General features: G+C 44.0%; 2 protein-coding genes across 2 annotated transcripts; both read right to left on the bottom strand.

Annotated features, from left to right (window-relative positions):
- Window positions 1-1,387: 1,387 nt before the first annotated feature.
- On the bottom strand, window positions 1,388-6,439 carry LOC131106279 (uncharacterized). Its single transcript, XM_058055193.2, has 6 exons — window positions 6,268-6,439; window positions 6,075-6,194; window positions 5,889-6,007; window positions 3,471-3,621; window positions 2,397-2,518; window positions 1,388-2,326 (listed from the first exon to the last, which is right to left on the bottom strand). The coding sequence occupies exons 1-6, from the start codon at window positions 6,437-6,439 to the stop codon at window positions 1,625-1,627; spliced, it is 1,386 nt and encodes a 461-aa protein (XP_057911176.2). The 3' UTR covers window positions 1,388-1,624.
- A 2,460-nt stretch (window positions 6,440-8,899) lies between these two features.
- On the bottom strand, window positions 8,900-16,233 carry LOC131106297 (proline-rich transmembrane protein 3). Its single transcript, XM_058055220.2, has 2 exons — window positions 15,577-16,233; window positions 8,900-10,547 (listed from the first exon to the last, which is right to left on the bottom strand). Exons 1-2 carry the CDS (start codon window positions 15,938-15,940, stop codon window positions 8,947-8,949), a joined length of 1,965 nt encoding a protein of 654 aa, XP_057911203.2. The 5' UTR covers window positions 15,941-16,233; the 3' UTR covers window positions 8,900-8,946.
- Window positions 16,234-17,474: the final 1,241 nt, after the last annotated feature.

Below are 17,474 nucleotides of genomic sequence, written 5' to 3'. Positions count from 1 at the left end.
AGTAATTGACAAAGTCTGCGGGTTTGTCGGCGTCAACTTACATGAGCGCTGAGAGGATTGTGTTGGTGAGCGTTCATCTCTCCCCATGGAGGAACACTCCCACGATGACGTCATATAGCGTGCTCGGCGTCACAACATACAACATTGCGATGCATATACGCTCAACGCGACACCATTACATTTTTGTTTAGAGATATTTCCTTTTCTAAGACTTTACATGTTGTGGCAGAAGAAAATAAGTTAACCATGTTAAGGAATCAAATTTCCTGTTGACACACGGCCCGTGGCCCAAATGTGGCCCGCGGGACACTAGTTTGAGGCCCCCGCCTTGATATAAAAGTTTGTTAGTGCGGCCCGCGCAAGTTTGATATGGATGCTGTATGGTATCATGTACCCAGAAAAAATTATTACGTTTGATTAATGTTCATGTTAAAGGTTAAATAACTGTTAATAGTTATCCTCCCTATCCGTGTGGAAGTGGTAAGTTTTTGGCTATTTAAGTTGAAAGGAAATAACTTGAAGGCTACCGTTTAGGTCGCTAGCTCTCTAGTTTGCGAGTTAGCATGTGTCTCAAGACCCTGCAGTTGCGCAATATGTTGTAAATAAAAAGAGTATAAATGTGACTATAGTCGTGTTTTGTCATGTCTACAGGGTTCTAATAATGCTTTGTTCATTTTAATCTGAAAAAAATCATTTGTCTACCCACCAACTATATGTGGTTTCTTAAGTTTTTATTATTTGCCGTTTTATTATTATATTTATTTATTTATTACTGATTGATTTTCTTTATTCTTGATTTGTTTATTTTTCATCTTATTTTGTGCAGAAAAATAAAAATTAAGATATTTGAGAACAGTGGAATGTTTTATCAGAGCTTTTCTTGTAGAAAATTGGAACCAAAGCACTGAAAAAGTTTGTATATTTTTCTGGTTTTAATAAATTAATCAAACATTTTTTTCTGGGTACATGATACCATACAGCATCCATATCAAACTTGCGCGGGCTGCACTAACATTAAACTTTCATATCAAGGCGAGGGCCTCAAACTAGTGTCCTGCGGGCCACATTTGGCCTGTGGGCCGCGTGTTTGAGACCCCTGATTTAGAGGGTTCTTTTTTATTTGATTTCAAGTGGACAGAGATCAAAGATATGAAAAGAGGGTTAATTGTAATTGTAAACGCATTTTGTGTCAGCTTTGGTTTTTAGGAATGAATTGGATTTACTTTAAAAATTGCTTTGGTTAAGAGTACATGTTGGTTAGCAGAACGTGTCAATAATGCTAACCAAGGTTGCATTGTACTAAGTTCACATTCAACTCGTAGGTTCATTCACTAGCATGCATATGTGTCCAATTTCAATTTATTTTGCTGAATGGGTTAAAAACCTAAATGCCTTATGCACGCCTCAATAACTGGGACACATTCAGACAATGACTGGAATCAAGAATCACCTTTTATTTCCCAGGCCTTCCAAGAGTCCATCTTGTTAAGTATAATGCGCAAAAAAAGAAAAAAAAAGCATCTGGCTGTGACCTTCCCGGAATGCGTCACTCGTCACCAGCTTCTGCGCGACTTCTGATGAGAACGGGATTGCGTGAGCGTGTCACTGGACTCGAGCTCTTAGTCTATGAGGGATGGTTGGCCGGAGGGTCTGCAAATTCATGCATCTTCTGGGGAGGGGGATAGTATAGCGGCATATAAGGCGGTGGGTAGTAAAAGGGCTTGTTTTGTTGGCGAGAGAAATATTTCCCTGGGGGGTACAAAACAGGGATACGATAAGCACGGGGGTACACATGCGGCACAGTCAGCTCCGGGCGGGTCTTGTCAGGATCACCGACAGTTTGAATTTGGACATGTGGCTGTTGTGGAAGTGCTTTTTGGTTATGCCGAGTGGGGGCTTCTGTGGTTAGCATAGCCGCTGTTGTTGTGGTGGTAGTAGTTGTTGTTAAAGGAGGCGCAGGAGAGGATGCTAGCCAAGGTGCTATATGGAACTGTGGTACATAAGGGAAGCCATAATGTGGTTGCAATAAGGCAGGGTGAGCTCCAGGGTTTTTGAGTGGAGCTAATGTTGCAAACCAGAAGTAGTGAGGCGACATCTCAGACATCGACGCAGGCACTCCTTGGTGCTGTGTGTTTATCCAGGAATGTGGAGCAGCATGTAACGCAGAGCGCGGTAACGCGTGCGAAAGCGCCACAGGACTCGACGCCAACCCGGGGTCATCACTGAAGGGCGCCGTTGCAGTTGTCGGCTTGTTCTCAGCTAAGGAAGGGCACGAGGCCAACAGCTCAACATCAGTCAGAAGAAGCGATAGAGAATGCACATCATCCTGCAAAATAAAGGCTACATCAACATGGGTTTACACTTTTACACTCCATTTACAAGAGTAGCTTGTTTACCTTAGTCGTTATGCACAAGCCTTTGTGATAGGGGGCAGTGAGGGACAGCCCTCCAGGGAACACTTCTATGGCCAAACCACAAGTGTTGCACATCGACGACAGGAACCTCCATGTGTCAGACACTGCAGAAGTTTTATAACATTTTAAAACAAGTCTTAAGTATGTATTTTCAGTACATATTCAATGTACACTACAAGCTGTACACAGACTACTCAAAAGTATAGCGGTACCTTGGTTGAGGTCCATAATCTATTCCAGAAGGTCTGGCTCTAACCAAAATTTTCCTTATAGAAAATAATGTAAATCCAAATCATTTGTTCCCTACACTGCCGAGTGTAATCTTAACCAATCAAATGAACGCCTCATGTTGCCTTTAAATGCGCAGGGCCCACTGGACGGCTCAGCGCACTCAATGCACATCATCACGTGGACCACCACGCGGGACAGATGCCATCTATTCCTGTGTCATGAATAAGAGTACAAAATGAAGTGACAATTACATTAAATACAGCAGCAGGCTAACACAGCCGTCATTGCCAAATAGGAGAACCTTTGATGGTTAACATTAAATAGTAATACTAACCTGCCAGTGAGGTTTTGGTGACGCGTGTGCACCGTCAGCAAATTTACCGCTGCGCCGGACGCACTTTGCCTGCGTTGAAAATAGACCAGGTCGGCGCTGGCGAGCTATCAGCGCGCTGTTTTGTCAGCATTAACAAACCGGACAGTATTTTGGATGCTAAAGAATGTAAGTTGTTAACCACAAAAAAACTTGCTAACCAAGGCAGATGCTAATAATGGTGGTGTATCCTGCTACGTTTATGATAAACGGCTGTTGTGCCCGCAACCCACAATGCATTACATGATCAAAGATTTCATCTTGTGGGCATGATCCAAGATGGCAGCATTAACAAACCGGACAGTATTTTGGATGCTAAAGAATTTAAGTTGTTAACCACAAAAAAACTTGCTAACCAAGGCAGACGCTAACTGAGGTACCACTGTACCCCCAAAGTTTTATTTTAGTATTGTCCCCTAAGAAGACATTGACAATACTGTACATCCTGTTAGTACCTTTGACTTTGACGTCATTTTCTGTTACGCCACTGAGCTTGACCACCATTCCGGCAGGGAAACAGGAAACGGAGGGTAGCCTTGACGCGGCAGGACAGGACATGGTCATTGGAGCCCCCCACAGACGAAGTGGCAGAACATAGTCACCACCCTGCAGTATATAAAAAGTCAAAATTATTCAGTGCATTTTTGTAGAGGGTAGGAGGTTCCTATGATTATATACGGTGAATTTAGCACTCATTGAAAAAAAAAATTGTCTATGCCAGGGGTGACCAATCTACTGGTCCAGTATAATGCCAAAAATTCAGTTTCCTTTTGTAAATCATTTGGTTCGCATTTTGTGAGGTCACTTCCTGTGTGGACAAAGTAGCTATTTTGCCACTTTTCCTGTCCACAGATCTCGACCACAACTGATCTTCAACGGTGTTGATTACTAACGTTCGTAATGCCAGGAACAAAAGGGCTGCTCCAGTCTCTGGCACCACACCTACAGAGGAGGAGGAAGTGGACACAAGCCAAGAACCAGGTACACTAAGAGATAATTGTGGTGTTGAATGCAAAAATGAATACAAAAATTAAGTGACAATTACATTAAACACAGCAGCAGGCTAACGCAAGGCATCAAGGAATGCGAAATAAAACAGCAAAACAGATACAGCATGAAGATGTAAAATCCCTCATGAAACATCAAGGATTTGAAGCATGAAAACGCATCACTTTGGAAGGAAAAGTGGATGCTTTAAAGTGGCAAATTATGACAATGATGTCATAAATCAAGATATTGCTAAAACATGGATGGGGAGGGGGGGTATACTGTCAAAGTTGCTCAGTAAAACCAGGCTTTTGCGCTCAACTGTATTGTGATAGTGCTTAACTCAGGGGTCTCAAACTCAATTTACTTGGGGGCCACTGGAGCTAGGGTCTGGGTGAGACTGGGCCGCATCAGGTTTTCAAAAAAAAAAAAAAACGCATTTATTAAAAACAAAAAGTAAAAAACTTCGCTTTGGTTCCAATTTTCTACAAGAAAAGCTCTGATAAAACATTCCACTGTTCTCAAATATCTTACTTTTTATTTTTCTACACAAAATAAGATGAAAAATAAATAAACAGACCTTAGCTTAAAATCGCCTATGAAAGAGCCACTGTTATGCTATATGCTCACTTGTTTGAGCTGAGCGTGAGGAATAAAATGCAACATGAGATGATAATTAGGCCAACCTTGTGAGTACTCAGCCTGTTGGTCTTTTTCTATGACAATATTTGCAGGAAGAATAAGCACTTTAAGGCATCAACTGCAATAAAACACTAATGGAAAAAACTGTCAACACTGCTATCTAGTGGTCACTAGCAGGTACAGCATGTCTCATGACTACATTGATGAAACTCCTCAGTCAGAGTCACAGATGAGTGTAATTATTTCACTATGGCCATGAATAAACTGATGAAGGCAACATATAGAGCACTAGCTGTCAGATCTGAGGCGGTTAAAACAAAAATAGCTTTCACGCACCCAGCCTCACTTTCAATAAACACATTCTATAGAAAATGGTAAAATATCAAAACCAGGGGTCTCAAACACGCGGCCCGCGGGCCAACTGTGACCCGCAGGACACTAGTTTGAGGCCCCCGCCTTGATATGAAAGTTTAATGTTAGTGCGGCCCGCGCAAGTTTGATATGGATGCTGTATGGTATCATGTACCCAGAAAAAATTATTACGTTTGATTCATGTTCATGTTAAAGGTTAAATAACTGTTAATAGTTATCCTCCCTATGCGTGTGGAAGTGGTAAGTTTTTGGCTTTTTAAGTTGAAAGGAAATAACTTGAAGGCTACCGTTTAGGTCGCTAGCTGTCTAGTTTGCGAGTTAGCATGTGTCTCAAGACCCTGCAGTTGCGCAATATGTTGTAAATAAAAAGAGTATAAATGTGACTATAGTCGTGTTTTGTCATGTCTACAGGGCTCTAATAATGCTTTGTTCATTTTAATCTGAAAAAAATCATTTGTGTACCCACCAACTATATGTGGTTTCTTAAGTTTTTATTATTTGTTGTTTTATTATTATTATTGTATTTATTTATTTATTATTGATTGATTTTCTTTATTTATTTTTCATCTTATTTTGTGTAGAAAAATAAAAATTAAGATATTTGAGAACAGTGGAATGTTTTATCAGAGCTTTTCTTGTAGAAAATTGGAACCAAAGCAAAGTTGTTGTTGTTTTTTGTTTGTTTGTTTTTAATAAATGCGGTTTTTTTTTTTTTTTTAAACCTGATGCGGCCCAGTCTCACCCAGACCAGAGCTCCAGTGACCCCCAGGTAAATTGAGTTTGAGACCCCTTGTTTATAGAGTCATTCTTTTAACAAATGGACATACCATACGTGTTCTAAAGCTGTTATCCCAAGACAGGAAAATGCTTACTTGTCGGGTGACGTAACATCCCTGGTAAGGAGCATCCAAGAGCACATCTCTCCGCGACCTTCTCATGGAGAATCCACATTCCGATGGCATTTTAGAGACTGGAATGAGAGTTCCCTCACCTGTTCCCCGAATAAATTATAAGTCTGATTCAGCGCGGCATAGCAAGCATCTTATACATGAACATACCACCATCCACAAGAAAATGAGGCACTCTGGCCCGTGTGACCCTCAGCGTCATGGCGTTGTCGCTACATTGCACCGAGGGATTCATGCGTTTCAGTTTGGCGTCCAGTAAGCCGTTAAACACTGCAAACAAGCACATAATTGATAATTGACAGCTAGATTCAATCAACATGACAGGATAGCCAAGATGACTCACCAGCAGTGGGCTTCAATTCAAGCGAGCCGTGCCATTCTGGTCCCATCTGAGGTAAAACACTACTTAAGTGAAGTCGTCCTTTATGGCCCACATGAGAAGAGTTGGGTTCAATAGTTCCTCCATGACACGTTAGAATCAGCAGGAGACACAACACAGGTGCTTGCCGATACATCACGCCTGGTATGAGTCTTCTTGTTTTGTTGTTAGCACGGGGCCGAGGCTCCACAGGGCTGCAGCTTACATATACCTGGAGCGGCCATTGCTGCCTAATTGGCTGGCCAATCACACACCTGGTAGAGGTGTCGCTCACTCACTGGTGCCACACAGTGCAACTCCATCTACCTACAGCCATTTGTGCACAGGAAGTCACTAAAACAAATAGACAAAATAAAATAAAATAATAAAAAAATATATATATATATATAATTTTTAAATACATTTAAAGACTATTTGTTAAGGTATTTTTTTAGCAGTTTCATTCATAATTTTATGGCTTTAATCTTCACCCATTTGTGCACAGGAAGTCACTACAACAAATCAAATAGACAAAATAAAACCATATAAATACATTTTACAGACGCTTATGAAGTCATGGCTTTATATAATACATTTTATTGAAAGCATCACTTTCAGTTGACCTTCACTGCACAGGAACTGTATATATATATATATATATATATATATATATAAAAGATTTTTAAATACATTTAAAGACTATTTGTTAAGGTATTTTTTAGCAGTTTCATTCATAATTTTATGGCTTTAATCTTCACCCATTTGGTTCCACTTCCAAGATTTTAAACATTTTTAAAATTTCTTGCCGCCAAACCCAATTTTTTTCCAGCGTTACGGGCCACCACGAGCCAGTTTGAGCCACTGCACGCCACTAGGCACCTTATTAGTGACACTAGGCGCCACAGCAAATTGCATTGGCGCAAACTGGCACCAACTGGCGTGGACTCTGAGCATAAGATCTCTAATAATAATACATTTTATTAATAGAGCAATTTTACATGGTTGGCGGGACGGCGGTGGAGTGGTTAGTGCGCAGACCTCACAGCTAGGGGACCAAGGTTCAATTCCACCCTCGGCCATCTCTGTGTGGAGTTTGCATGTTCTCCCCGTGCATGCGTGGATTTTCTCCGGGTACTCCGGTTTCCTCCCACATTCCAAAAATATGCTAGGTTAATTAGCCACTCCAAATTGTCCATAGGTATGAATGTGAGTGTGAATGGTTGTTTGTCTATATGTGCCCTGTGATTGGCTGGCAACCAGTCCGGGGTGTACCCCGCCTCTCACCCGAAGACAGCTGGGATAGGATCCAGCACCCTCGTGAGGAAAAAGCGGTAGAAAATGAAGGCTAGAGCCTATCCCAGCTGTCTTTGGGCAAGAGGCGGGGTACACCCGGGACTGGACGCCAGCCAATCACAGGGCACATATAGACAAACAACCATTCACACTCACATTCATACCTATGGACAATTTGGAGTCGCCAATTAACCTAGCATGTTTTTTTGGAATGTCGGAGGAAACCGGAGTACCCGGAGAAAACCCACGCATGCACGGGGAGAACACGCAAACTCCACACAAAGATGGCCGAGGGTGGAATTGAACCCTGGTCTCCTAGCTGTGAGATCCGCGCGCTAACCACACGACCGCCGTGCCGCCTAATATTATTATACAATATGTTATTTTAACATAGTAATCAAATTAAGATGAGACACCTCTTATAATGCATTTTATTGAAAGCACCATATTCAGTAAAAAAAAACAACAACAAAAAAGTTACTGCATTAATTCATATTTGCATCCATTCCATTCCATTGTTTTGCCACCAGTCATTCTGTGCAAGGAAGTGTTATTTTTAACTATACGCTAGCTACTTCAAATACAAATAATTCAACAATACTAATAAGTGTAACTATTTATTATTCATTCATTCATTTTCTACCGTTTATTCTCACAAGAGTCGTGGGGCGTGCTGGAGCCTATCCCAGCTGTCTTGGGGCGAGAGGCGGGGTACACCCTGGACTGGTGGCCAGCCAATCACAGGGCACATATAGACAAACAACCATTCACACTCACATTCATAACTATGGACAATTTGGAGTCGCTAATTAACCTAGCATATTTTTGGAATGTGTTAGTGTTCTTACAAAGAACACTAAACTCATCACACACCAACTTAACACTCAAAAGGTATAATTATGAAACCAGCTCAACCGAATCATTCATTCATTTTATACCGCTTATTCTCACAAGAGTCGTGGGGCGTGCTGGAGCCTATCCCAGCTGTCTTGGGGCGAGAGGCGGGGTACACCCTGGACTGGTTGCCAGCCAATCACAGGGCACATATAGACAAACAACCATTCACACTCACATTCATAACTATGGACAATTTGGAGTCGCTAATTAACCTAGCATATTTTTGGAATGTGTTAGTGTTCTTACAAAGAACACTAAACTCATCACACACCAACTTAACACTCAAAAGGTATAATTATGAAACCAGCTCAACCGAATCATTCATTCGTTCATTCATTTTCTACCGCTTATTCTCACAAGAGTCGTGGGGCGTGCTGGAGCCTATCCCAGCTGTCTTCAGGCGAGAGGTGGAATTGAACTTGGGTGTACTCGCTGTGAGGCCTGCACACTAACCACTCGTACGTTTTTACATTTTTAAAAGTCGGTGACGTCCTCATCGGACCAATCATTCCGATGTGACGGCGTTGATAAACTTGAGCTTAGCTCCTCTTCCTGTTCCCGTTCCTGTTTTGGAGACTGCCCATTGCAACTGTGATCGGTGAGCGACTGTGATGGTTCCCTGGCTTGGAAGTGGTCCAGAGATGCAGGGATGGATTCGGTGTCCATCATCCAGCTGTAGCCAACATAAGCCGGGGGGAATGCCGCCATGCCGTTCTCTCCGTTACAGTGCGTCCAAGAGGGAGGAGGTGGCGTGAACAGACTCCCGGCCAGGAGCTGTCCGTGATGAAGAGCGCAGTCGATGCTGCGCCTCAAGTCAACGGGAGACGGCGGCCTCGTATCGAACTCGATGAGCGAGAGAATGCATTCACGCTCGCCTACTTTTTGCCACAGGAGAGCGGCCTGAGTGTCGCAGTCGGATCGGATACCGGAAGGGTCGTGCTTGTATTCTGATACGACGACAGATGGCGGGTCACCGTATGGACACATCACGTTGGCGGTGAAACTCGCTCGAGAGAAGTTATGCTTTGCTAAGTTATTCGGCATCAGCTCTTTCCATTTCTTCTCACGCCGCTTCATCTGCCCTCGATGGACACATGCTAAGACCCTGTCCCACAAGCTCAGTGTCTTGGACTCCTTGCGTCTAACACGCCTCCTGTTTGGCATCCAGAAGATCCAGGAACCCAAAACAAGCAATGAGAACCCCCATGCTAACTCGAGGATCCTGGCCCAGAACTGACCGAGCCACCAGCCCCAACCGAAGCGCCTCCAGTTCCCCATGAGCCCGTAGAGCCAAAGGAGATTAAACATCTGAAGGCTGCAGCAGACAATCCCCATGCAGGCGCACACGGCCGTGACTCTCTTTGCGCACATCTCAATCCTCTGCGAAGGAACCCCTTGAGGAAGTGATGACCTGAGGAACATATTCACACGGGAAAGGGACTTGGTGAGGATTTCCATGCAGAACGGGAGCCCCCAGCAAAGGGACAGAGTCTGCAGCAAAAGAGGCAGGAGTGGTAGTAAATCTGTGAAAAGCAAGTCCGCCGCTAAAAGAAGCGTGGAGTGTGAGACAAGGAACCCTGCAACCACCTGAGGCTGCTGAAGCGTAACTGGAAAAAGGCACAGTTTGAACCTCCTAGGCGTGACAAGCGTGAGAGTGACCTGAACCCACAAAAGCATCTGCATGGGGACATTCTGCAGAGCGGCAAGGACAGCATGGGACACAATCTGACGGGTGCCGTAAGGATCCAGCAATAAGTGGACGGCCCGCAGAGCACCACTCGTAATCAAGATGCTGTTAGCCAGCATCAGAGCACCGCAGTGGGGGTAAGGGAGAGTGGAGGCACCGGCCAGTCCAAAAACGGCCAGGAACGCCATCAGAATGAAGAGTCCGGCCGAGCCGAAGACGTGGATTTCCCAGGCGAACGCCAGCGTGCGTCTCATGTCGTCCCACAGCAGGTTGGTGCCGTTGTAGTTGGTGAGAAGGACGCAAGGTCTTTGAACGCATCGTGCAGATCGTGACACGTTGTCTTTTGTCGCTGAAGTAAACACACGAGTTTGAACAGGGTGGTCTCGACCTAAAAGGAGAGATACATTTTCTTAGATTTTGATCTCGTATTTTCTTATGATACATTTCTAATGTCTGCTGTCTGTTAATTAACCCTCCTCTTGTGTTTTACAATTTAATGCATAAAAAGAATCACATAACATTTGTTTATTGCATCAAGGCTTTTTGACTTTGTCAGGAAACTCTATTTCAACAAAATAAAACCAAAAAAAAAATTTTTTATTACATTTTAAAATGGTCTGGTTGAAATTATGACCACTGTATTGTTAGGGTCGGTGATAATAATATGACTATAAAGCAGGGGTCTAAAACACGCGGACACTAGTTTGAGGCCCCCGCCTTGATATGAAAGTTTAATGTTAGTGCGGCCTGCGCAAGTTTGATATGGATGCTGTATGGTATCATGTACCCAGAAAAAATTATTACGTTTGATTAATGTTCATATTAAAGGTTAAATAACTGTTAATAGTTATCCTCCCTATCCGTGTGGAAGTGGTAAGTTTTTGGCTTTTTAAGTTTAAAGGAAATAACTTGAAGGCTACCGTTTAGGTCGCTCGCTCTCTAGTTTGCGAGTTAGCATGTGTCTCAAGACCCTGCAGTTGCGCAGTATGCTGTAAATCAGGGGTCTCAAACATGCGGCCCGTGGGCCAAATGTGGCCCGCAGGACACTAGTTTGAGGTCCCCGCCTTGATATGAAAGTTTAATGTTAGTGCGGCCCGCGCAAGTTTGATATGGATGCTGTATGGTATCATGTACCCAGAAAAAATTATTACGTTTGATTCATGTTCATGTTAAAGGTTAAATAACTGTTAATAGTTATCCTCCCTATCCGTGTGGAAGTGGTAAGTTTTTGGCTTTTTAAGTTTAAAGGAAATAACTTGAAGGCTACCGTTTAGGTCGCTCGCTCTCTAGTTTGCGAGTTAGCATGTGTCTCAAGACCCTGCAGTTGCGCAGTATGCTGTAAATCAGGGGTCTCAAACATGCGGCCCGTGGGCCAAATGTGGCCCGCAGGACACTAGTTTGAGGCCCCCGCCTTGATATGAAAGTTTAATGTTAGTGCGGCCCGCGCAAGTTTGATATGGATGCTGTATGGTATCATGTACCCAGAAAAAATTATTACGTTTGATTCATGTTCATGTTAAAGGTTAAATAACTGTTAATAGTTATCCTCCCTATCCGTGTGGAAGTGGTAAGTTTTTGGCTATTTAAGTTTAAAGGAAATAACTTGAAGGCTACCGTTTAGGTCGCTCGCTCTCTAGTTTGCGAGTTAGCATGTGTCTCAAGACCCTGCAGTTGCGCAGTATGCTGTAAATCAGGGGTCTCAAACATGCGGCCCGTGGGCCAAATGTGGCCCGCAGGACACTAGTTTGAGGCCCCCGCCTTGATATGAAAGTTTAATGTTAGTGCGGCCCACGCAAATTTGATATGGATGCTGTATGGTATCATGTACCCAGAAAAAATTATTAGGGCTCGAGCACTGACCAGTGCGAAAGCCCTATTGTAATCGTAATGTTTATTATTATTAGGGCTCGAGCACTGACCAGTGCGAAAGCCCTATTGTAATCGTTCCGTTTTTTATTCTGACGAAAGGACGGCCATTTTGAGGGCCTTAACATGCCCGAAAACTCACCAAATTTTGCAAGCGCGTCAGGTCTGGCGAAAATTTCGATCTGGTGGGGGTCCCGAAAACAATGTTCCAAAATTGACTCTCTAGCGCCACCTTTAATTTTTGAAAAAATTGGCCCCCGCCACCAGTTTCACCTATCGTCACGAAACTTGGTGGAGACGTCTATCGTGACAGGACGGACCAAAAAGTCTCAAGAACCCATATTGGAAAACGAACAGGAAGTCGGCCATTTTGGATGGCGGCGGCCTTTTTCGTGCCAGAAGTTGGGGTCGTATCTCGACGAACTCCTCCTAGGGGGTTTGACCAAATGAGTCCGTTGTTGCATCAACGGACACTAGACGGATGGCCGACGTTAAATTGCGAAGGATTTTGGGATATTCCATACGATGTGGGCGTGGCACGCCCCCAAATTTTGCCCATTTTCATATGTCCGGGCCTTGCACGCTGAGCGTAACTGTAGACGTGAATAACTTGGCTCCACGTGGTCAGATCTTCATCATACTTGGTACATGTGATCATGGCCCCGCCCCGAAGGTCCCCGTAGGTCACTTCCTGATTTCGTCGCAGCGCCACCTATTGGCGACAGGCTAAAGGCGTGTCATCTACATGAGGCCTTTTCTGCCAGGAGATTCATCAGATGAACATCAGGGTCACAAGGTCACTGCCTGACAGCCTGGTGAAGCCTGTTGATGGACCATGATGCAGGAAAAGCGCACGTGGTGGGCGTGGCCTGGCGGCGAATGCTCAGGCCTCGCCATTTACATAGAAAAGGTCATCATTCGCCCGCAAAAGGTCGCATGGGCTTGAAAACTCATAGGGGGGGTCAGAATCCAGGCCTGAGCGGCCTGGTGTGGCCCCCATATGAAACCAAGCCAAATTGACTCACTAGCGCCACCTAGAAGTTTTAAAATAATTATCCCTCGCCTCCCGTTGCACGTATCGGCATGATTTTCGGAGGAGACATCACTCGTGACAGGACGCACAAAAAAGTCTCAATAACCCATGTTCTAAAACCAACAGGAAGTCGGCCATTTTAGGTGGCGGCGGCCATTTGGGGGCGGATGTATGGGTCGTATCTCGACGAACTCCTCCTAGGGGGTTTGACCGAATGAGTCCGTTGTTGCATCAACGGACACTAGACGGATGGCCCACGTTAAATTGCGAAGGATTTTGGGCTGCTCCTTAGGATGTGGGCGTGGCACGCCACCAAACTTTGACCATTTCATATCTGGCCCTGCCTGGTGTCTGGCCTTGCCTTGAAGCAATGTACATCAAAGTCAATACACAGTTTGACTGACAGACTGATGATGTCAGTTGATGGACTATGATGTGTGTAAAGCACATGTGGGGGGCGTGGCCACGGCGAATGGTCAGCCTTCGCCATTGACCATCAAAAGGTCATCATTTGCCTGCAGAAGGTCACAGGCTGCTGAAATCTTAAACGTGAGGCCTTAATCCAGGCCTGAGCGCCCTGGTGGTGCTCCCATGTGACACCAATCTAAATTGACACACTAGCGCCACCTAGAAGTTTCAATTCATTATCCCTCGCCACCCGTTACACGTATCACTATGATTTTCGGTGGAGACGTCTATCATGACAGGACGCACCTAATGCTCCAGAAGCCATGTTCTAAACACAGCGCCACCAACTGGTGGAAATGTATATCTGCCGTAACTTCCTGATTCATGGTCAGATTGTCTTGAAATTTTTTTTGGTGTGTTGGGTCAATCTCTGGTCTGTTATACTGTGTGTACATAGACTCTATAGCGCCACCAACTGGTGGAAATGTATATAGCCGTAACTTCCTTCCACATGGTCGGATCAAGCCCAAAATTTTTCTGGTGGTTTGGGGTACCCTCTGGTCTATGACTGTGTGTGTACATAGACTGTATAGCGCCACCAACTGGTGGAAATGTATATAGCCGTAACTTCCTTCCACATGGTCGGATCAGGCCCAAATTTTTTCTGGTGGTCTGGGGTACCCTCTGGTCTATGACTGTGTGTGTACATCGACTGTATAGCGCCACCAACTGGTGGAAATGTATATAGCCGTAACTTCCTTCCACATGGTCGGATCAGGCCCAAATTTTTTCTGGTGGTCTGGGGTACCCTCTGGTCTATGACTGTGTGTGTACATACGCTATAGCGCCACCAACTGGTGGAAATGTATATCTGCCGTAACTTCCTTACGCACGGTCGGATCGGCCCCTAATTTTTTCTGTTGTTTCGGGGTACTCTCCGGTCCGTTACCGTGTGGGCCAACCACTCTATAGCGCCACCCACAGGCGGAAACGTATATCCGCCGCAAGGACCTACCGCGTGGTCCGATCGTCGTGAATTTTTTTATGGCGGTTCGCGGTGTCGGACGGGACGTGACCGCGCACCCGCCTCGCCACCGCTGTCGCCCCCTCCTGGCGGAAAATTGCAAGTGCCGTGACTCCCTTACCGCTTATCCGCTCGCCGCGGTTTTTCGTACGGCGCGTCCGCGCGCCCGTCCGGTCGCGCGCGCGACCCCGACCCGCGCGTACCCCCGACCCGCGCGTACCCCCGACCCGCGCGTACCCCCGAGCGCGTCGGGGTGCTCGAGCCCGCTCATCACTGCTTGCAGTTTTAATTACGTTTGATTCATGTTCATGTTAAAGGTTAAATAACTGTTAATAGTTATCCTCCCTATCCGTGCGGAAGTGGTAAGTTTTTGGCTATTTAAGTTGAAAGGAAATAACTTGAAGGCTACCGTTTAGGTCGCTAGCTCTCTAGTTTGCGAGTTAGCATGTGTCTCAAGACCCTGCAGTTGCGCAATATGTTGTAAATAAAAAGAGTATAAATGTGACTATAGTCGTGTTTTGTCATGTCTACAGGGCTCTAATAATGCTTTGTTCATTTTAATCTGAAAAAAATCATTTGTCTACCCACCAACTATATGTGCTTTCTTAAGTTTTTATTATTTGCCGTTTTATTATTATTATTATATTTATTTATTACTGATTGATTGATTTTCTTTATTCTTGATTTGTTTATTTATTTTTCATCTTATTTTGTGTAGAAAAATAAAAAGTAAGATATTTGAGAACAGTGGAATGTTTTATCAGAGCTTTTCTTGTAGAAAATCGGAACCAAAGCAAAGTTTATTCATTTTTCTGTTTTTAATAAATGCGTTTTTTTGTTTTTTTTTGGAAAACCTGATGCGGCCCAGCCTCGCCCAGACCTTAGCTCCAGTGACCCCCAGGTAAATTGAGTTTGAGACCCCTGTGTTACAGTATTAGCCAAAAAGTTGGACACGGATTAGAATTCAATGACAACGTTCAACCAAATGTGCTACTGAATTATAAATAACATATTCTACACAAGGATGGCCATAATTATTGATGAACTATTAAAACTATGTGTGATCAATATTTATGTATCACTTACCAGTTATGGCACCGCTACCAGCACTTGTAGTTTTGAGGCGCCCGTCCCGTGGCTGAAGTATTGTAACTGAAGTATTAGCGCCTGCAGCTCCAGAGGCCCCAGGCCCCATGAAGCGAGGTAGCGTAACAGCGGTGGATCCAATTGGGGTCAATCCTAACCCTGCTCGGTTTCCAGCTTGCTCCTCTTGAGCGGGATGTCCCGTTCCAGTCTGTTCCGGTCTGCTGTGTCCCGCATGGAGGATGGCTTCACTGTGTGGGCTTTGCTTGCTTCCAACTGAAAAGTAGCGTCCGTGTGAATCTGAAAAGCTTCCAAGTGAAGTCAGACACACAATCAGAGTAATGAGGAGCAGCGAGGAACACCCCATCTTTGTCCGGTGAAATCCAAATTCTGTAGAATAAAGCGGAATTACTAACACGAGTCGCCTCCTGCTGCCCTCTGATGACGTTCATCACTGTGGACCATCACGCCTTCAAGCTGGCGTCTTTATGCTTATTACTGCACCGGCTGCTGACTTGGCAGCCTCCCATCATCACGTCGCCTGCAATCTACACAAACCCACAAACCCGGATTACAGGTGACGTGAACCCATGGACTCATTCTCAAAGATCTTCCATCGGGAAAATAAAATAAGTAAAAAGAGAAAAGAAAAAACAATGAGGTTTCAATTGTTGCCGTTCTAATTGTCACCTGCCGCTGTCTACAGCAGTTATGTTCAGGTAAATCCCTCTCAAAAGGATTACATTAATGTTCTTACGGAAGCACAAAGTCACATGAAGCACGGCCAACTCAACACGAGCATGGACGCTTTATCTGACACTTTTTTTTAAGTTGCCTTTTTAAAGTATGTATCTTCAGGTGTAATGTAGGATGTATGCTAAATGCAACGCTATAATACAAAGGAAATAATATTCAGTTAGAACATGGGTCTCAAACTCAATTTACTTGGGGGCTACTGGAGTTCGGGTCTGAGTGAGACTGGGCCGCATCAGATTTTCCAAAAAAAAACGCATTTATTAAAAACAAAAAAATGTAAAAAACTTCGCTTTGGTTCCAATTTTCTACAAGAAAAGCTCTGATAAAACATTCTACTGTTCTCAAATATCTTACTTTTTATTTTTCTACACAAAATAAGATGAAAAATAAATAAACAAATCAAGAATAAAGAAAATCAATCAGCAATAAATCAATAAATATTATAATAATAATAATAAAAGGGCAAATAATAAAAACTTAAGAAACCACATATAGTTGGTGGGTAGACAAATGATTTTTTTCAGATTAAAATGAACAAAGCATTATTAGAGCCCTGTAGACATGACAAAACACGACTATAGTCACATTTATACTTTTTTTATTTACAACATATTGCGCAACTGCAGGGTCTTGAGACACATGCTAACTCGCAAACTAGAGAGCTAGCCACCTAAACGGTAGCCTTCAAGTTATTTCCTTTAAACTTAAATAGCCAAAAACTTACCACTTCCACACGGATAGGGAGGATAATTATTAACAGTAATTTAACCTTTAACATGAACATTAGTCAAACGTAAAAAAATTTTCTGGGTACATGATACCATACAGCATCCATATCAAACTTGCGTGGGCCGCATTAATGTGGTCCTGCGGGCCACATTTGTTTGAGACCCCTGAGTTAGAATAATTGGGGCTGGCTGCACGCCGGTTGAGTGGTTAGCGCACAGACCTCACAGCTAAGAGACTGGGGTTCAATTCCACCCTCGGCCATCTCTGTGTGGAGTTTGCATGTTCTCCCCGTGTATGTGTGGGTTTTCTCCGGGTACTCCGGTTTCCTCCCACATTCCAAAAACATGCTAGGTTAATTAGCGACTCCAAATTGTCCATAGGTATGAATGTGAGTGTGAATGGTTGTTTGTCTATAT

Source organism: Doryrhamphus excisus, linkage group LG18 (assembly GCF_037039965.1).
Source record: "Doryrhamphus excisus strain RoL-2023G ecotype Guam linkage group LG18, RoL_Dexc_Guam_v1.1, whole genome shotgun sequence".
NCBI lineage: Eukaryota > Metazoa > Chordata > Actinopteri > Syngnathiformes > Syngnathidae > Doryrhamphus > Doryrhamphus excisus.
Note: the sequence above shows the minus strand (reverse complement) of the source record. Positions and strands in the feature narration are given on the sequence as shown.